This window comes from Seriola dumerili, unplaced genomic scaffold (assembly GCF_002260705.1).
Source record: "Seriola dumerili isolate Sdu_G_001 unplaced genomic scaffold, Sdu_1.0 BDQW01000105.1, whole genome shotgun sequence".
In the NCBI taxonomy this organism is placed as follows: domain Eukaryota; kingdom Metazoa; phylum Chordata; class Actinopteri; order Carangiformes; family Carangidae; genus Seriola; species Seriola dumerili.
This window is the reverse complement of record NW_019174360.1, coordinates 242,373-262,276: the sequence shown is the minus strand read 5'-3', so window position 1 is coordinate 262,276 and position 19,904 is coordinate 242,373. Positions and strand designations below refer to the sequence as shown.

Here is a 19,904-nt window from a genome sequence, read left to right as displayed (position 1 = left end):
TGCAGTGGCAACAGCTGCTCCGTCCACCTGGACTGGGCAAGGTTGTAAAACGAGCGCAACTACGGCAGCCGTCGCCTAGAAACCACCTGAGCCGTTCAGTTTCCAACGTTAGTGTCAACGTTCGAGTTGCAACAGTAAAGTTGACTATCGGTATGCGAGTTAATAAGTCGACTAAACTAGTTAGTTAAAGCAGTTACTGTACACGTAACTGAGAGGAAACGTCGTCGTCGTCTTTAAATAAGTAGTAACTATAAAGTCATATCATGGCCGGTAGTTGTGTTCGAGTTGACCCACCGTTTATCGACTTCAACGATGTGAAAGTCGGGCAGGTTTATAAGACAACCGTCACGGCAACAAATGTCGGCAAAACTTCGAAGAAAATAATAATTGAAAAGCCCAAATTAAAGGTAAAGTAAATATCTGAGGTGTTTTTTAACAGTTGTACGAAAGTTAAAGAATAAAAAAACGGCAACGTTAACTACGTAAATTAGAGTTTAAGCTAGCTAAATTGCTTGTTAGCTAATTAACAATTAGCTAGCCGAGAAACACATTAAGCTAGCAGTGAGGCAAACTTTAGTTATTCAAATTATGAACATTTTTGGTTTAATTCTACCACGTCCAATAATATCTGTTTATCTATCGTCTCTGCCTGTCTGTGGTCATAGTTATGTTAATATTTTTGGGGAAAAAGAGCATGTATAAATTATTTATTCGTTTAATAATTATTTTACCAGGATTATTTCGTCTATTTATCTCGTTGATAAGAGTTTTCAAGCTTTTATTAAAGAGCCCTATCTGCTTCTTTAAAAATTCTTTTTATCCACCCTCTGTCCCTAGACTATATTAACATTTGGCCAGTTAAATGTATGTGTATGTTTGTCTCTATCTTTTAAATGTGTCTCCCTCTATTTCCTTTCTATTTTTTTTTTCCCCTGCAAGTCTTTCAAGTTCACAGCAACAAGTGCATCCATGGCAGTGGCCCCTGGTCTGTCTGTAAGTGGCTTGCTGCAGTTCACTCCAGAGGAAGAGGAGGCGGTCAAAGACTGCCTTCTGATCAATATAGATGATGTGGAGACCATTGAAATCCCATTGCGGGGGTAAGCAGGACCGAACATATTGTCCACAAGAGAATGAATCGTTTGTTTTTCATAAATACACCTATATCTGTATCTTCTCCTCTAGGTTTCCCAGGGCTTGTTCCCTCCTAATGGACTCAGTACTAGACTTTGGTTGTATTAATGCCAGCAGTCAGTTAATCAGCAAACCTCATCCTATAACCAATCAAGGATCAGCACCAGGTAAATCCAGCATCTCTTTCTGGACTTCGCCCATGGGGGAAATTTTTATTTCCATTTGTGACTGGTGTGCTGTTAATATGATATATTATTATAAATTTTCTTCAATGTAGTGAGATTTGTTATGTACTAAATGCCTTGCTTCTGAAAAGCAGCTGTCAGTTGAAGAAGAAGATGAAGGTGTCTGCAATTATCTTATTAAGCATTTGGGACTATTTAATAATGTCAGTCAATGAGAATTGACATGTATGTGCATAAATGTGCGTGCGTGTGTGTGTGTGTGTGTGTGTGTGTGTGTGTGTATTGAAGGTATGTTCCAGGTGCAGTACAGTGGAGACTCCTCAGTCAGACTGTCACCCTGCAGTGGAGTCATTGCAGCTGGCACCACCCAGTGGCTGAAAGTTGAACTGTGCACAGATGGACCCAGGCAGATTGATGAGAAGGCTCTGTAAGACAGACTTTATAACACAGTAGTTCACGGAGGCACTGTGGAATGATTGAAACTACTTAAACGTAAAGGACAATATTTACTATAAAACACATCGTTCACTTTCTCTGTCCCAGGATAAAACTCCAGAATCGCTCTGCTGTAGCTCTTAGTATCAGGGCTGAGGTGGTGGACCAGCGGCTTGAGGTTTTTGACCTGCAGGTAATCCAGTGGTCCAAGTAGAATTTATTTAGTACTTGAAATATCTACATGATACTCCATTGATTCTTGAAATTGATGTTCATCTTTATTTCCTTCCACGTCCAAGAAGTTCTTGTGAGCATTTCTGTCTCTAAAAACATAATGCTGTGTTGTTACACAGGGGGCTCCACTCTCCTGTCTGTGGTTTGGACCCGTATACTTCGGGACATCCCGTGTGGAGAATCTGGTTCTGAGAAACACTGCTCCCCAGGCCTGTGACTGGGTCTGCCTGCTCCAGGATACTGCTGCTGGGACTGAGGTGGTGAGTGTTGGAGAAGTTGGTGCTGCTAAACCTGCTAAATGGGCTGATAGTAAAAACAGGTTGATATATATGTAAAAATGCATTACATTTGATTTCAAATAAGTTGCAGATGTCCTGGAATGAAACAAGTTGTGATTTCTGTGCAGGGAACAGATCTCCAAAAGAGCACAGACGCCGCCCTGCTGGAGAGAATGCAGAGGTGCAGCCATGCACGTCAGGATGTCTCTCGGGTCTTGGCGTGCGTCCCGAAGCAGGGCCGACTGGGACCATATGACACAACCACTGTAGCAGTTTGCTTCAGCCCCATTTGCAAGAGGTTAATTTTCTGTGTGTCTTTGTCTCCATGTGTCCATGTGTGTCCAAATGTGTCTGAAAACAATGAAAGTATGTTTTTAATTTCTGTATTTTATGTCAAAAAGTGACACAGTGGTCTTAACATTAATATTAAAATAACTAGTACTTGGAAATGTCAAGGTAGCAATGTTATATCTATAGAACTGTTGCACCATAAAAAATAGTATAGAAGTAATATAAAGGCAAATGTCATGAGCGCGAGAAAAAAATTACAACTCCCCGTCGGGGAATCGAACCCCGGTCTCCCGCGTGACAGGCGGGGATACTCACCACTATACTAACGAGGATGTTGTGAGTATTGTTGTGGAAATATCTCGTTTTAAATAATCCACTTCAAAAACAACACCCTGTCTCTTTCAGTGGAACTAAAAAGAAGAGGCGTAATTACTCAGCCAGCCGACAAGACTATTGTCTTTTCCTGCTGTTTGAGTCAGTGGGGAGCAGACACGGCTTCACTCACCACAGTGGTACGCACACACAACACACACACGCACACACACACACACACATACTCATGTGGCACAGCATAATCCAGATGAGCTCAGAGGAACCAGTATTTTGGTTCATGTAACTTCATTAACTGATTATTCATTGATTAATTCCCTTATAATTAAAGTAGACACACTGATATTTTTGTCTTTTTATTTTATTTGATCTTTTTTCTTTGTTTGTCTGTAGGTAACAGCCGTGTTGAACTGGGAGTGACAGGCTCTGGGCTTCCTGTGTCTCTGGTAGCCAGTCCTCAAAGATTTGATTTCCTAACCTGTGTGACGGGACAATGTGTGGATCTGCTGTGTGTGCTGCAGAACGTCTGCCCTCAACTTCCCGTCAACTTCCAATTCCGCAAAGTTGCCCATTTCACCGCCAAGCCCTCCCTGGGCTCCATAGCCCCTGGACAATGCCAGGTAGGATGTGATTGATTCAGTTATGTAATTTTAAATGTAAGCAGAGTAGTGAATGTGCAAACTCGTTTCTCTCCGTTGCTTTCTCCAGGATGTAGTTTTGTCTTTCACTGCACGGCAGCAGGGGAGCTTCCATGTGCGTCAGATACTAGATGTCTTAGGTCACGTTCTTCACCAGAGCAGAGACAACACGGATGTTACTGAACTTGAGCTTCGCAGCTTCCAAACAGTCACTCTACACCTGTCTGCTGTCGTCCACAGTGAGACCACACACGTTGTGCCCAAACTTAATCCTGGTGAATACTGAAAAAGCAACACTCTTGAAGTATATGAAGCATATGTGTGTTTCTTTGATCATTAAGTGGCTGTAATTATTTAGATGGCTAACATGCTGGTCTTGTTCAGTAGTTGTGTTTAACACTTGTACCTGTCCCGCTCTGACTGGCTGCTCTGCAGGCATCACTCCAGCAGTGACCAATCCAACCGGGTCACAGCCTCATGCTCGGTCCAGTGAGCTGGCTCAGTGTCATGTGATGGCGCGTGCTGCTGTCATCAGCACCAACCACACACGGCTTCACATACATCGCAAGGAGAGGAGTCAAAACACAGAGGGCGAGGAGTTCCTGGCTTTTCCTAACGACCGAGCCGCTAGCATCAGGCCAGCCTCTTCACACAGACAGTACAGGTAGAGATTCACACACTTTCATAGGTTCAGCACAGAGTTCAATTTGTTACTTGAATCATATTTAAAAAACTAATTTCCAAATTCTCCCTAAAATATGACATACACACCTCTTATTTAGCTTTTGACAGATAGATGTGTTTTCTAGATTTAAGACTTTGTGTGTTTCCACAACTTTCTTGTCTCTATCCACCTCAGGACCATCTTTACTGGTGTTCCCCGCTACAGCTATGTAGACACCAGCTACGCTCTCACTGAGGAGGAGGAGGAGCAGAGGCAGCGAAATCGACAGATTTACACAGACTTCATTGAACAGCTCAGACAAACACGGCTATTGAGCATCAAGGAGAGGTAGGTTTTCATATGATATCTAACTCATCTAACTCAAACATGCTAATCTCTGCGTGTTAATCAGAATTAGATGGACCTGTAAAGTTGAATATTTGTGTCTCTTTTTGAATGTCAGACAGCAAGAAAAAGTGGAGCATGAAGTGGACATTGGGATTATTCCTTCTCAAGGGCTTGTTCCCCCTAAACTCTGTAGCAGTGACATAGAGACCAGTAAGATCTCAGAAACAAAGCCAAACTACAGCTATGCTTCCCCAGGAAACAAATGCAACCAAATGACTCAGCAGGTCAACAGTCAGGTGAGAAAACATTAACTGAAATATTACAATACCACACAGTAAGATTTCAGTGCAAAAGTCAGGGGAAATCTTTTTTTTTTTTTGCCGTCTGTCTCCTGCATTCATTGTAGGTTTCAGAGGTAATGAATGCAGTTCCCTCTACCAGCCAGGAGGTGGCAGACTGCACCAGGACTCTGACACCTCAGGAGCTCTACCAAGTTGACATAGGTTGGAGATTCAATTCAGAAGTGCTCGGACCACTGTTTGTAATAATAGATTGAGTAAAACACTAAGTAACAACTAGTTCTGTGTTTTTGTGTCTTGTTCTTTCTTCTCATACCTGAAAGCTGCTAACATCAAAACATAAACATCTAGTCATAGTGTAAATAATCATGGCATCAGAATTTCATATCAGGTTTACAAGTTGTTTAAGTCTAGAGGAATTTTTTTCATGTCAAAAAAACAGGTAAAAATCTCACTCTTTCCTCATTAGGTCCGTTGTTAGTGGACTTTGGCGAGGTGTGTGTGCAGTCGAGGTGTGTTCAGAAGCTGGAGCTGACCAATCATCTGTCAGCGTATGTTTGGGTGCAGCTGGACGTGGACTGCCCTGAGTTGCAGGGCTCCTCACCCCTCTCCCACATCCTGCCACCCCGCTCCCACAACACCTTACCTCTGACGTTTCAGAGCAACAAGCTGGGTCACTTCTACAGGTTTGCGGAGGAAGCAGCTCAATATACTTTCATCACATGAAAATCAGTGATTACACTTCAAATGCAGTAAAGGTATATTTGTTTTTTTTTTCCAGACCTGTGTCCTACTCTGTAAACCAGCAGCATCCTGGTCAGATACTGGTCCAGGCCGAGGTCGTCCCTTTGACTCTGGAACTGTCCACCACCACGCTGCTGCTCCGCCCGACCCCCACCCTACTCGCCAGATCTGGATATAGAAGTTCAGTCACCATTCGAAACCGGCGTAACCATGCCGCAGAGTTCACATGGAGACCAGTAGTCACAGAGAGCGGCATCCTGTTCTCTGTTCGACCAGCTACAGGTGCTGCAGTTTTAGTTTACAGTAAAATGTAAAAGAGGATATTGGGAGGAAGGGAGGAGCTTTATTCTTAAAAAACATTTTTAATTGATAAATTTGCCGGTTTGAATCAGAGCTGATAAAACAAATGTATATCATCCTCTCCAGGTGTAGTGGAGCCATACAGGGAATTGGATTGTGAGGTGGTGTGGCATCCCTCCTTCTCTTCCCCTGCAGAAGGAGACTTTGACTTCTGTGTCCACGAGGACAACACACAACGCCTGCACTGTGTTGCCAAGGTCTGTCCCTACAACTGGCAAGACTGTTTTGTATGATCTCCTCCTATTTACTATTTGTACTATTTTTCTTCTCGGTCCTTCTGTCAGGTTGGGTCCACCAATGTCCAGCTGGCAGACAAACAGGTGATATTTGGATCAGTACCTCTCAACATGCCTTCTGTCAGAAGCGCAGTCTTGCACAACACTGGAGAGAACCATGCCTACTACCAGGTGCCCACACACACAGAGATACCTGTTTTTGATAGTTGTGAACATCAAACAAGGAAAATAACCCGTCTCTCTCTCTCTCTCTCTCTCTCTGTTTGTATGTGGCAGGTCCTGGACGTGTGCCCTCTGCCAGGCATGGTGGTGAGTCCATCTGAGGGCGTGGTGCCAAGTGGAGGGCAGGCTGTGCTCAGGATTCACTTCAGCCCTGACTCTATCATCAAGTTTGACACCAGAGTCAAGGTGAGAGAGATGTAAAGAAGAGAGAGAGAGAGAGAGTGTGTGTGTGTGTGTGTGTGTGTGTGTGTGTGTGTGAGAGAGAGAGAAAGAAAAAGAGGAACTGACAGTAAGGATGTGTATCTATTACAGGTAGCACTGAGGGACATGAAGTCTATTGAGCTCAGAGTGGGCGGATCAGTGGAGCCTCCAAATGTAGAAGTCAGTGTGGTGAGTTTCTGTGTGTGTGTGTTGAAGAAGTGATTACATGAAAGAAAATTACAAAACCATTTATTAACTTATTAACACATTTTATTTACAGGCTTGTATATTTATGCAAATGATAAAATCAGATGTTAATGAACTTGTCAAAACCTCACAAATTAACCAATTAGTGATATCCTATATCACTGTATAAATTAATTCTGAACTGGTGTCTTCCCACAGAGTTACCCATTAGTTCCGGGTCTGATATTTTTTTGGTGGTTTACTCTGCTGAAATATAATTGGAAAATTAAATGTCTGGGCAAACAATTGATTCACTGACTTCATTCATCCTGATGCACTAAAAAAAGCTGGTTTCAGGCCATTTAATTCATCCAATTTTCCATGTTTTGAGATCTCTGTGTTTTTCTCATCTACTGGTTTATTTTCTCCCTCCCTCTTTTCAGTCCCATTTCCAGTTCTGCGGGGTGCATAGTGGTTCTTGGCGGGCGATACCGTTCGCTCTGACAAACCACTCGTCAGCCGCAGCCCGGGTCACCTTCAACCTGTCACAATATGCAGACTTCTCACTACAGCTTCCTCAGCCCTCAGCACGTACGCATTCACTCACACACTCCAGCATCTCACACAGGGTCAGAGTTGATATAAGGTGGTGTGTGGGTACAGAAATATGGGCTTTTGTACACAGTATTGTATCATTGCATTACTGTCTCTGTGGCTGTGATTAGAATCCAAAATGAGAAACATTTGTGTAAAATTAAAGTGTAAACCCACTTTAAAAACACAGCATATTGTCTTTGAGTTTTTGCTTGTATGTGCTTTGCAGAGAAGGAGCCAGGTGTGTGTGTGATGGAGGTGCAGGGCTCCCAGACCGTGGACTGCTCTCTTATCTTCTCACCCACCCAGGTGAGATTTTGACCAAACATCTTCCAGAATAGTTACAGTAGATAGAAGTGTCATGAGGATCAAGCAGATCAGCTGAAGTGAATAAACTAGCTAGCTAAAAGCTAATGAAATCTGTGAGACTGTCAGCGTTCAAGCTAATTGCTGACCTTGCTCTTTCATATCTCATAGCTTTGAAATGTTTGAAAACAAAATCATGAACTAGTTGAAGGACAGTTAAGGAAATGTCTTCCTGCAGGCAGCCAGTTATGACTTTGACCTGCCGCTGATGGTCAACGATGTGAGATGGCCCGCCACATCGCCTTCTCCTCTCCCCCCTCCATCCCCCTCATCCACCTCCTCCACATTGTCAGCTGTCACCTGGAAGGACATGGCGAAACCACTTTCCCACTCCGTCGCCATGGCGACACAACAGTCACATCGCGTACAGGCCACAGGTGGGGTCATTAATGTGGAGTTGGAGGAGGTGTGAGCTGGTTATACAGTTATATTGCAGGTGTACAGAACAATGTTCACACATGACACTGGGTTTCTGCAGCTAAATATGTTCTTGTTTCTCTTGCTGTGTTGAAAATGTTTTTAGTGCTGTGTGCCCCACTGGAAATGTCCCCCTCTAGTCTACAGTTCCATGTGGAACCTTTGGCACCACGATCTGATGCTTATACGAAGGTATCATCTACAGTGTATCTGCAGCTTATCATTTACTTGCCTCCCTTCTTTGACATTTTTCCCTGTATTCTTCTTTCCTCTCGTCATCCCCTCAATTTTCTTACTGGATTTTCTCCATTTCTTTTCTCCTTTGTTTTCATTTTTGCTTCTGTCTTTTCCTATAAACCATGAGGGAGATCTCGAACCTCTGACACCACCTTAGAGAAGTAAAATCATCACACTTTTTTATCTTCTGTGTTGCTGTTTTGACTCATTTTTATCATTCCTTCAGGATTTTCTCTTTTTCTCTGATTGTGTTTCTAGACCGTGGAATTGAAAGCAGTGTGTGAAAAGAGTGTGTGTTGGCGTGGTGTCACCAGGGAGCGCTTACACTGGTGGTTTAACTGCAGTGCAATAGCAGCACCAACAGAGGACAGAGGAGAGGGGGCGCTATGTGTGGTGACTCCGTCTTCTGGCAGTCTGGGGCCCAGCCAGTCCATCTGCGTAGCGGTCAGCATCAGGCCTGAAGCTATCAGAACGGGTGAGAGATGATTGGACACACACACAGACAGACACACACAATGATGGATTCCCTTCTCCTTTCTCACTCTCTTCTTTCTTCGTATATTTCCTCTCCCAGTGTCTGGCGGATTAATCAGACTGTCCCTCCCTCTTTACCTGGGAGAGGAGGGTCGGGAGGGGATGGCAGAGGAGGTGGAACATCATCCCTACCGAGAGCTGTCCATCACCATCACTCTGCAGCTTCCCAGCATCACCATCCACCCTCCTCTAATTCTTCTTACCCCAGTACCCCTGGAAAGCAGTGCAATGGCCACACTCACCCTGGCAGCTGTAGGATATCCAAGGTTAGTTCACAGACCTGTGAGTTTAAGCACATAGTTGAGTAACTTGGCGTTTACCTGAAAATGACATCACAACGACTATAACAACACGCACCAGGTAGATGTCAACAAGGAAGCAGATTCAGGATTATCATTCACAAGAAGTGTAATGGAAATCTGGTGAAGCTTTTATTGAAGCTTGACAGATCAATAAATCAGCAATATAATACGTCCTTGCACCATGTCTCTTTCTCTCTGTGTTTGCAGTGGAACCAGGGTATCAGCTGAAGTGGATGAGGTGGAACTGGAGGATGGGACAAAGATACAACCTGTTTCTCTCATCTTTCCTGATGGTGATTTCATCCCTGCCCAAAACCAGGACCAGGTACAGTCCTTATGCTCAGACCAGTTTACAGTAATATGGAAAACCTCTGTCCATGTATCTATGTCTCTTCAGTCAGTTTTTAAGATCTTGAATTTTGTGCACTTGTTATCAGATGACAAAAACTGGTGTGACTGATTTTCCTGGCTGATGCTTCAACAGTAATATGATCTGTGACACTCTCCACCTTTTCATTCTGTCTATACAGAGACATCCAGTCGACATCCACAGGCAGGAGGACAATGTGACCTCTCTGATCTGCACTGTGTCCTTCTATTCTGCCGTTCCTCTGTCCCTCTGTACAACTATCACATTCACTGACCACTTCCACAACAGGTAGTAGTGCGCTTATATAATGCCCTGTTCACCAACCACTACATAGAATGTCAAGTGATAAACAATAAAGATTTAGGAGCTTGCTAAAAACAGCTAGGGCTTAAGCCACATAGAAAAGCCTTGATTCAAACACATAGATTTAAAGTTGAATCAATCTACCAGCTTGTTTTTCTCCCACCAGGTTCAAGGTTAAGTTGTGTGCTGTTGCTGACAACTGTCTGCTGACAGTCTGGCCCTACATGGCTCTGCACCTCTCTGAGCAACAGATAGTTCTCAAGACTGGTATTGTATAATATACACAAATACACCTGAACCAAGTATGTATAGTATATAGAGGACAGGGAGACTGAAGGAGTTAGACCTCATGAAAGTTTTGAAAAGCAGTTGGTTAGAGGTAGATGGGAGTGACAGTGTCTGGTCAACACTTTACAGAACTGAAAATCATTCATTGGATAATTACACATGCCACCCAAGCAGCTTCAAACTCTAAACTCATTATTCTTTAATGACTTATTATTCATTATTGTGTGACTGTCATTTAGGAGCCACAGCTGTGGAGGCGATTCTTCAACACTATCACACACCAAGTCCTGCCTCCGGCCCTGTGTCGTCATCATCATCCTCATTCGATCACAACAGCTCAACAAACAGGAACTCAGTGTCAGGTCAGAAAGTGAAATGTGTAACATTTGTGTGTGATGTGTTTATGTGTCTGTGTGTAACTGTTTGCGTGCCGTGTGTGTGTCTGTCCTCTTTTCCAGGCAGTGGCAGTGTGAGCGGTGAGACCAGCAGGGATGAAGACGTCTCTCCAGACAGACGAACCCTGACCAACCTCGGCATCCCAGAATTCCCTGCTGCCAACTCAGTCGAAGGACTGTATCACCAGAATGTATTATTGGCTGTGGAGAGGTGGTTTAGTCTGTTTGGCTGGCCCGGCGGACCAAATCCCATCTGTGTCCCACACACACTTAGAAGGTATATTCAAGAGATTCCCCAATAGCTCAGCTCAGGGGCCACATTTCAATTACAATGTAGTCAATGTACCATCCTTCCCCACCTGTTTGCCATCAAGTTCATCAATCAAACAACCATTTGCTCCCTCACTCCCTCTCTCCCTACAGAGTTGTGTCAAAAATTCTAATGAATCACTCCAGTGGACGCGCTTACCGCGTCATTCAAAATAAAGACCACAGGTGAGTCTGTGTGCTGTATTTGTAGTACACACCCTTTGAACAGATAGATAAGAAATGTGACTGTAGTTAGGTGCCTTAAGCTGTCTGAATTTAGTTATCTTCATACTGCAGAGGAGTGAAACTGACATGGTTAACATCACGTTAATAACATAGAATTAAATATTTAAATTTAGTCAACAGCCATGATGAAATCAGGTAATTGAAAGAGATTGAGAGTGTGCACCTGCACTGATCTGCCTGCTGAATATTTGTCTCATATTGAGATCTTACAAAATAGCAGAGGCTCTCGTGCAAATAATGCTTCTGTTTTGTAAATGGCAGTACCCAGTCTACCCAGGTTTGAATTCATTATTTATGATCTAGAGGGGTGAAAAGAAAATACTAGATAATTATTAAAACTGAAATTCTGGTGGGATTTAATTGATCTGGCTCCAGATGAACATAACTGTATTGTGTTGTTGTGTCTAGGTCTGTAGTGGACATGCTTCATCACCTGACTGGCACACAGATTCCCGGTATTCCTCGCTGTCAGACATTTTCCAGTGATAAAGACCAGCGCACTAATCAGCTGCTGCAACAGCATGACGCGATGCTTGCTTTTCTCAGGTAGGCCTTATACACACAGATACGCTGCTGCAGTGTGATTGAATAAGTGCCTGAGTCACTTTTATGTAAAAGTGAGAATAGCAAAAAAAGATCAGACCTTTCTGTAACAGCACCAACACATACTGTCAGCAGTGCAAGGTCAAACTTTAACAGACATAAATCAAATGCATGCTACAAGGAAATCCCTTTATTAAACCAGGAAACACTGAGAATGATTTTATGTCAGACGAGCGATAAATAAAATGTTGAAAAAGTAATAATCAGATCTTCTTGTCTTACATGAGCAATTTGCAAACACTGTTACACACAGAGTATAAATGTGAACATTCATGTAACAGACACATACTGTGTACACATACTGTTTTCGTTGTAATTATGTGTTCAGGGTGCAGGGAGCCTGTCTGCACCACATCAGACCAGAGTACTTACTCGACGTGCAGGAGTTCAAACACTGGTGCTCCCAACAGGTATGAATACCTAGTCCTAGAGCTACACCACCTCGATTAAAACACTCGTCCTCCAAATAAATTTTTGGAGCAATGGGAGACTGTGAATAATTGCTCTCCGCCAACAATGAAACACTCATCCTGGTCTCATTCATGGTATCTGACTTGAATTCACACACAAAGTATATTAACAGCTTCTTGTGCCATATGTTTTTTTGTGTCTCTCAGTCAAATGTGGAAGAACACGGTCGGGACTACAGCAGTGTTGACTATGAGTCTCTGAGCAAACGATCCTGGACTGACGTTCTGCTGCAAATTTACAAGGTGAAAAACATTCTCCAAAAAACCACACACTGCTTACAAATGTGTCTGTGTGATTGTAAAGTAGAGTCGAGCTGAAAAACGTCAATCTGATCTTGTTAAATACTAGTATTGAATATTCCTCTGCACATGTCCAGGTGTTGGTCTTGGTCCGTGTATCAGTGAGTGGTCTGAACATGAGTCCGATCCAGGAAGAAGTAGATGAAGTCCTTCCCGTCAACTCACAGCCGCTGGTCAGCAATGTGTACTCTGCCTGCGAGCTCCAGCTGCTCTCGTGGCTCAACAAGCACTACGAGAGCATGAGGAAAACTGTCTGGGGTACAGGTAGGGCACAACATGCGCAACTTTTCTTTTTACAGTTAAGGCCCACCACTCTCTGGTCCTGTCCAGACCTGCATTAACATGCGTCTTCAGTGATCCGATCACAAGTGGTCAGCTCTAAGTATCTCAGTATATACATTTAAATATATGAACTTTTTCCCCCATGTTCACTGAATGTTTGAATATCAAATAAAAGATTTTTGGATTTTTTTTTGAGTACCTGTCGATGCCTTAATATGTATCTCTGACACTGAGAGGTCATTTCTGCACGGTGATGGTTTGTAGGTGGCGTCCCATCAGCTCGCTGGATAGTGAATTTTGACCTGGACTTGACAGATGGACTCGTGCTCGCTGCTCTTCTTGCTGCCTACTGTCCTTACCTGGTCAGTGCGTGTTTGTAGAGTGGAGAGATCATCCAACTGAAACGAGAAGTTACACAAGAACCTCATCATATTTTTTACATCCCACTTACCGTCTGTTGTCCCTAATTAGATCTGCAGCCACTTCCGGAGGATGTACACTGCAGCTAGCAGCCTGGAGCAGATCCTCCACAACAACATCATCATGGTCCAGTCCTTAACTGCACTTTCTCTCAACATAGACATACAGGTAAAAGAAAATGATCAGCTTACTGCATTTATGACATTTAGCATAACTGGATCGATATTGAATATATCAGGAATCTTTCATTATGATTAAGAGAGATTAGGCACCACTTCCTGTTGTGACTGTGCCTGTTTGTCCTTGTATCTGCGAGTGTTTGTGTTTGTGTGTTCAGCCCACAGACTTGTCGGATCCTAATCCAGTGCAGATGTTAATGCTGTGTGTCCACCTGTATGAGAGGCTGCCTCAGTACCTGCCAGTAGAAACCATCACTCTATCAGGAGGCCTACACAGCTCCATCAGCAAGCTGGTAACACATCCAGTGCAGGTGTTAATGCTGTGTGTTGCCCTGTAGAGAGGCTGCCCCAGTACCTGCCACCATACACTATCAGGGGGCAACACACACACACACACACACACACACACACACAAAAACACATGCCTTGTAAAATCAAATTAATGAACACTGTCAACACTGAAAATGCACTTGAATAGTCAACATGCAAACACTGCAAGTGGAAACACACACACACACACACACACACACACACACACACATTAATAGGATTATAGACTCACCAAAACACACACTAACAGGATTACAAACACAGACAAATATACATCTGGGTAATGATCCACATTGTCAGCCGCATTACAAGCCCAACAAAAATAGATGTCAGTTTGTCTTTGTAAAGCGAGACAGATTTCATTGTAGGATTTCTGACAGTGGTGTGTTTGTGTCTGTGTCTGCAAGTGTGTACGCTTGTATACGTATAAAACTTGGCTATATCTGTGTTTTCTCTGCGTGTGTGTGTGTGAACTGTGTGTGAACTGCAGGTGAGACTGAAAAGCCCATCCTCTAAGCCGGTCAAATACCAGGCCTTACTTTTAGGAGAGGATGCTCATCTCTTCTCCCTCCCTGATGGATCTACTGTCACCATTCCTCCAAAGTATGTTGTATCACACCAAACCATACTCTGAAGTACAACTCTCACTTACTTGCACCTGTAGTGTTTTGCACCCAAAGCATCTGAAGAACTTCAGATAATTTCTTAGTCTATAAAGAAACTTTCAGATCTCATGTAATTTGTCTTAAATATTAACCTTTATATAGTAAAGTAATGGTAGTATGTTATTTCCTGTCCTGTTCTACTCCTTTATAATCAAGAATAGTAAATGTGTGAAGAATATGCTGATAATCATGGAGCTAAACCTGCCAACACTCAGTGTTAGAAGGTCTAGTATTGACTAATGCACATAACTGGATTGGGATTCAGACTGAAGACACCTTTCCTTGGGTGACTAATTGAAATTTGAATTATTTCTATTTTAATCTAAGAACTCAATTATTATGCGGTTCTCTAAAAATGATCTGCTCAGGACACAGACAGTAAATAATGAAGTTTATGTGTTTTTCCAGGTTAAACCATAAATAATCTTGAAGATTAGAGTCTTGCGCAACAGAATTGTAATTATGAAAGACTGTTGAGTGTCTTTGTAGTCTGAATCAACAACAGATACTTTACTAAAACTGGTATCGTGAGTGAGGAAGTGCTGCAGCTTTTTTTTAAGCAGACACACACCCTACAAAAACAGGAAAAGTCCTCCTCAGCTTCTTCAGCTCAGAGTTCAAATTGAGTAAATAATAAATAATCTGATCTTGTTGTTGGTGGTTTTCACAGGGCGAGCACTGAGCTGACCGTCCAGTATAGCTGCTCCTTCCTGCAGCCGATGGAGGCAGTCCTTCTGCTCATCTCCAGCTCTCCCGTGGGTCTGCGTGGCGTCACCACTCTCACCTTCAATCTAAAGACCCATGTCAGTCACATCACACCCACAGTGAGTATAATGAATTTAAGTGCTGGATTGACTGTCATGCTACAGCTACACTCACTTCAAGCCTCACTTACTGATTTGGTTGCGAACAGTCTGTCGGTCTGACTCAATGACTCACTACCACGCTGTGTCATTTTGAGTGCAGTGTCCTTCTGAAGACTTACTGTTACATATATTCTGGGCTGCAGCTGTAGGTTGATATGACTTCTACTGTCTCTCCATAGAACACTGTGAAGTGCAGGTCTCCATGCTACCAGCAGACGCTGATCCAACTGCCAATAACTAATCCTTTCAATAAGGAAGCTCAGTTCAGGTGGGTGTTTATTCTCTGGATGTAAAGGTGGAAACTTTAAAAAGGTCAAACATATATGGCACCTGGTAGAATCAACTTGTCCATGTAGCTTTGTTTTTATTCATCAAGGTGTTGTTAAATTCAAGAATCTGTGTGTGTGTGTGTGTGTGTGTGTGTGTGTGTTGTGTGTGTGTGTGTGTGTGTGAAGGGTGGTGCTGGTGGAGTCTACATTCAACCCACTGGAGCCTGAAAAGAAAAAAGACAGCCTTGTTGAGCAGGCCTCCTCCAAAGCCAAGTAACACATGCACTGCTTACACACAGGGACATCTAATACACACACACACACACACACACACACACTCAATTAAAGGTACATAGACCCATATAGCGTATGCACAGTTAATAATACTTGAATTAAAGGACAAGGCAAGTGTTATTCTATATTTTTCTATTGCCCACAAATCCATACTACCATACTACTCTATTCAAAGCCAGACATCCCAGCTCCTCCTAATCAGAGTTGACTGTGAGGATTTGAAGTAGGAATAAGGTAAATGTGATATTCATGTAAGAATGATGATATGTTTCTTTGCTCCTCGTCCCTCTTGCAGAATGGAGAAGATGACTTCAGACAAGAGTTGTGGGGAGGACGTGGAAGGGAAGCACTCAGCTCTCAGTAAGTCCTAACACACACATGCTCTGCACCCTGTGCTACCTTTATTACTGTTCATGCATGTGTGTGAATGCTCTGCCTTTATTCACGTCTGATTGATTGTGGTCTGTATATGTTTGTGTGTGTGCGCACAGAGGGAGAGTTCCTGAGTGCAGTGAGGAGCGTTTGTCTGAAGCCAGGCCAGGCAGACACTCTGAACATCCACTACCTGCCCTTCTGCCCAGGCACCAAGTACTGTTCTGTGCTGCTAGTTTGCCCACAGGTCAGTGTGTCAGCTTGTCCGTCAATTCCCTGAACGCTCTGCACTCAAGCAACAGATCAAGAAACAGTCAAACACCAGGCTGCAGTTATTTTTACCCAATGCAATTTATACTGTATATTTAAGTTTGGTGTTGCAAGTGAACCTCATTTATTCACAGTCATTCCTGTCCGTGTGTGTGTGTGTGTGTGTGTGTGTGTGTGTGTGTGTGTGTGTGTGTGTGTCTCCAGGCAGGAGACATGGTCTATATGGTGAAGGCCACAGCAGAATTGCCTCGTCCGTCCCCTCTCACAGCCAGGCCCAGCTCTAACATCATCTCCGTCTCCAACGACTCTGGTAGGAGCCTCTCGCACAAATCTTTAACCAAACATGATGAACACTACTGAACATCAATATTTGATATTCATCCATTATCATTTAACCATTAAACATTTCATATATGTTTTTCCTCAGTGGATATTCACATTAAGAGGCAGCAGTAGTGAGTAGTGAATAATATGCACACTGACGTTTTGCTCCACCAATAGACCCAGCTACATGTGTACCTGTACTAAGCCTACGCTGCAAGGTGGAGCAGGTGTGTGAGGACGTGATACGTGTGCCGCTCATCAATATGGCCTGGGAGCAAGCTCTGGCCATGTGGGGTCAACACAGCATGAGCGCAGAGGAACACAGGAGGCGGATTCTGACACGTTCTTTGTTTAGCAGCACTGTGAGGGCAACCACAGCCGTACGCAAGCTCTTCAAACAACAGGTACACGCAGTTTCAGTGTGGATATACAGTAGATTCAGGGATTGGTATTGTTAGATGTCTTTCTTCTTGTCTGTATTTTACCCAGTACACCTCTTCTCTTGTTTTCTGTTAGGCCCAGCTGATGAGAGGTGCTGAGCACAGTGAAGTGGTAACATATAGTGTGGAGGTTTCTTTGCCACAATACTTCACTTTACCCAGTACTGTTAAAATACCCATCAGAGAGGACACCAATATACCATGGGAGAATCCTGCAGGTACAAACACACATTAATACCCAGACTCCAGTCAAAGGTGAAGCCACACTGACTGACTGTTATCAATTTAGCAGTAACAACTTCTAATTTAATGTCATATTGGCCTTTTTGACCAAATAGTGTAGGAGCTATGGAACCAAAGGAAACTGAAATAGGAAATAAAAATCTATTTTTATGTGTTTCTGTTTATGTCTCCTCGGCAACTGAACACCTATAAAGATCAAACTAGACTGATGACAGATTTGAAAACATGTTTGTGAGAGATTTAAACACATGTTCTCTGTTCACTCTCTGTTTTTCCTTGTTTTTAAACTAGTTTGAAAGCAATTCACTCTGTTTATAACCTTACTTGATATTAAGGTTTTTGATAAACCATGATGCTGTTCACATCATTCAATTATGTAATCGTCAATATGTCTTCTTCCCTCTGTTGAATAGATTGTGGCTGTGTGGACGTTCCTTTACGGTTCCAGGCGAACCGTGTGGGGAAGTTTACATGTCAGGTGGTCCTGAAGTCTTCATGTGATACCAGGGTCTACATGCTGGAGGCGCTGGTTACCTCACAGGTATGTCCCACCTGGTAGTCGGGGTAAACCTGTAAATGGAATATTAAGAAAGTGCTGGATTGCTTGTTGGTTCACGTGGTTCATGGTTAATACTATACTATACTATATTACGAAACCTGTCTCATTTGTGATCACAGGGAGGATCTGTTCACTTTGACTTCAGTTCACCTGCTCACTCTTCAGTCACGCAGGACATACCAGTGGTGAGGGTCATGGGAGTTCCTGAGTATTTATCAGTCTGTGTGTGTGCGGTGCCTGTTGATTGGTAACCGATACATATTTTATTGATTATGAGAAACTGATTCCTCTGGAGACAGTGGTGATGCTGAATATATATCAGCCAGAGAGCAGACAAACTGTCAAGCCTGTGTGTGTGTGTGTGTCTGTTGTGTGTGTGTGTGTGTGTGTGTGTGTGTGTGTGTGTGTGTGTGTGTGTGTGTGTGTGTGTGTGTGTGTGTGTGTGTCCACAGCACAATGAGACCCACAGTGACTGGGTCATGCAGGCTGAAGTGTGTGGTGAAGGATTCTGCGGTCCGAAGTTTTTGAATGTACCAGCTGGGACAAGAGCGTGCTACCCCCTCTCCTTTCACCCTGCGGCACAGCGCGTTGTCATGGTAATGCTCTTTTTTGTTGTGGTTTCATTGTCTCTTTTCTTTCTTTGTGTTTTGTCTCATTCTTGCCATTTGCCTTCCTCGCTTGACACACACTTTCTGATACACATTATGAAATCTTTACAGTACGGTGGTTAGTGTGTGTTCAAGATAAATCAACAGTAGCAACACTTTGGATAAAGCCTGCGTTGAGGATCCCCTGCCACCAAGACTGAGCCCTCACGTTTAGCCTCCTCTGCTCCATCCTGTCATGTACGAGATCTGTCTTTGCCTCAAACACTCTGTCTGGTCTGTGTGGCTGTTGAGAGGGGAAAAAAAAAGTGTTGTGCATTGGCCGGGAATCGAACCCGGGCCTCCCGCGTGGCAGGCGAGAATTCTACCACTGAACCACCAATGCATTGGTGCTATGTGTAAAGGGGGTGGAGCTTAAAAAGGAAACACGCTCCAGGAAGTCAGCATGTTTGATTTTCATGTTGTCTTTATATTTGTTTTTCTGTCACACTCAATAGACTCAGTATCTTCCTTTTTCTCTGCAGTTTAGAATGAGCTTGGACTCAACAGTTCAGCTGGATTCTGGTCCTTGCAATTCAACACTGTACCTTCCATGCTGTGACAAAATAATCTTTACTGTAAGAACTCACTGTCGGTCACTGTCAAGAGTTTTTCGGGTGAAAAGGTCGAGTCGACAGTGAGTTGTCCCAGAGCATCGACAGTGTTGCTTGTTACCTGTGTTTTCTTCTGCATTTCTGCGTTTCCCTTAACGTTTGTGCTTTCACTGTTGTATGTGTTTTGTCCTTAGGGGGCCACTGTAGTGATCAGCCTCGTTCATGCATCAGTGTGAGAGCGCTTGGCTGCGGCTGAGAGTCTGTTTACCATTGTTCCTCCGTGTGCACTCTCCACAGTGAACACCAGCTCGTGTGCGTCTGACTGACTGGACTTTATCCCCACCCCCACAGGGCACGCTGTCCTTACACAATGACTGCGACGGTACTGAGCATGTGTTCACCCTCAGAGGAGTGGGAGAGCACCCCCTGCCTGTGGACCACGTGGTATTACACTGTCCTGTTGGGAAGACCACGCACACTCAGCTGGATGTCCCCAACTACAGCCAGAAAAAACTCACTCTCAAGGTATAAGCACACATACTGGGTTTACTGATGCACATTCACACACAGGAAGGGAAAGCACTCCGTTTAAAGCATGTGTTGGTATTATTAATGCCTTTTTGCTTTTTATGTATTATTTTTTCCTTTTGTATAAAAGAAGCAATAATGAATACATG

At 43.5% G+C, this 19,904-nt stretch overlaps 1 protein-coding gene and 2 non-coding genes across 3 annotated transcripts; 1 reads left to right on the top strand and 2 right to left on the bottom strand.

Moving 5' to 3' along the window:
* The first annotated feature begins 263 nt into the window (after positions 1-263).
* Positions 264-19,758, top strand: cfap47 (cilia and flagella associated protein 47). The gene is given in 52 exon segments (XM_022746457.1): positions 264-407; positions 940-1,097; positions 1,183-1,298; positions 1,605-1,743; positions 1,860-1,944; positions 2,105-2,245; positions 2,392-2,561; positions 2,960-3,066; positions 3,278-3,504; positions 3,593-3,761; positions 3,958-4,186; positions 4,382-4,534; positions 4,650-4,830; positions 4,941-5,037; positions 5,303-5,519; positions 5,615-5,859; positions 6,004-6,134; positions 6,222-6,344; positions 6,450-6,581; positions 6,708-6,785; positions 7,226-7,373; positions 7,606-7,685; positions 7,921-8,119; positions 8,266-8,363; positions 8,655-8,871; positions 8,971-9,196; positions 9,440-9,557; positions 9,763-9,893; positions 10,072-10,172; positions 10,433-10,556; positions 10,641-10,865; positions 11,012-11,083; positions 11,552-11,689; positions 12,075-12,156; positions 12,364-12,459; positions 12,594-12,780; positions 13,063-13,168; positions 13,278-13,386; positions 13,556-13,690; positions 14,218-14,330; positions 15,063-15,216; positions 15,438-15,526; positions 15,714-15,800; positions 16,117-16,181; positions 16,313-16,440; positions 16,668-16,773; positions 16,971-17,191; positions 17,304-17,445; positions 17,884-18,011; positions 18,149-18,214; positions 18,482-18,625; positions 19,579-19,758. Coding segments are annotated over 52 exon segments (7,257 nt in total).
* trnad-guc lies at positions 2,815-2,886 on the bottom strand. Its single transcript has one exon. It is a non-coding gene; the product is annotated as a tRNA-Asp (tRNA).
* On the bottom strand, positions 18,949-19,019 carry trnag-gcc. Its single transcript has one exon. It is a non-coding gene; the product is annotated as a tRNA-Gly (tRNA).
* Positions 19,759-19,904: the final 146 nt, after the last annotated feature.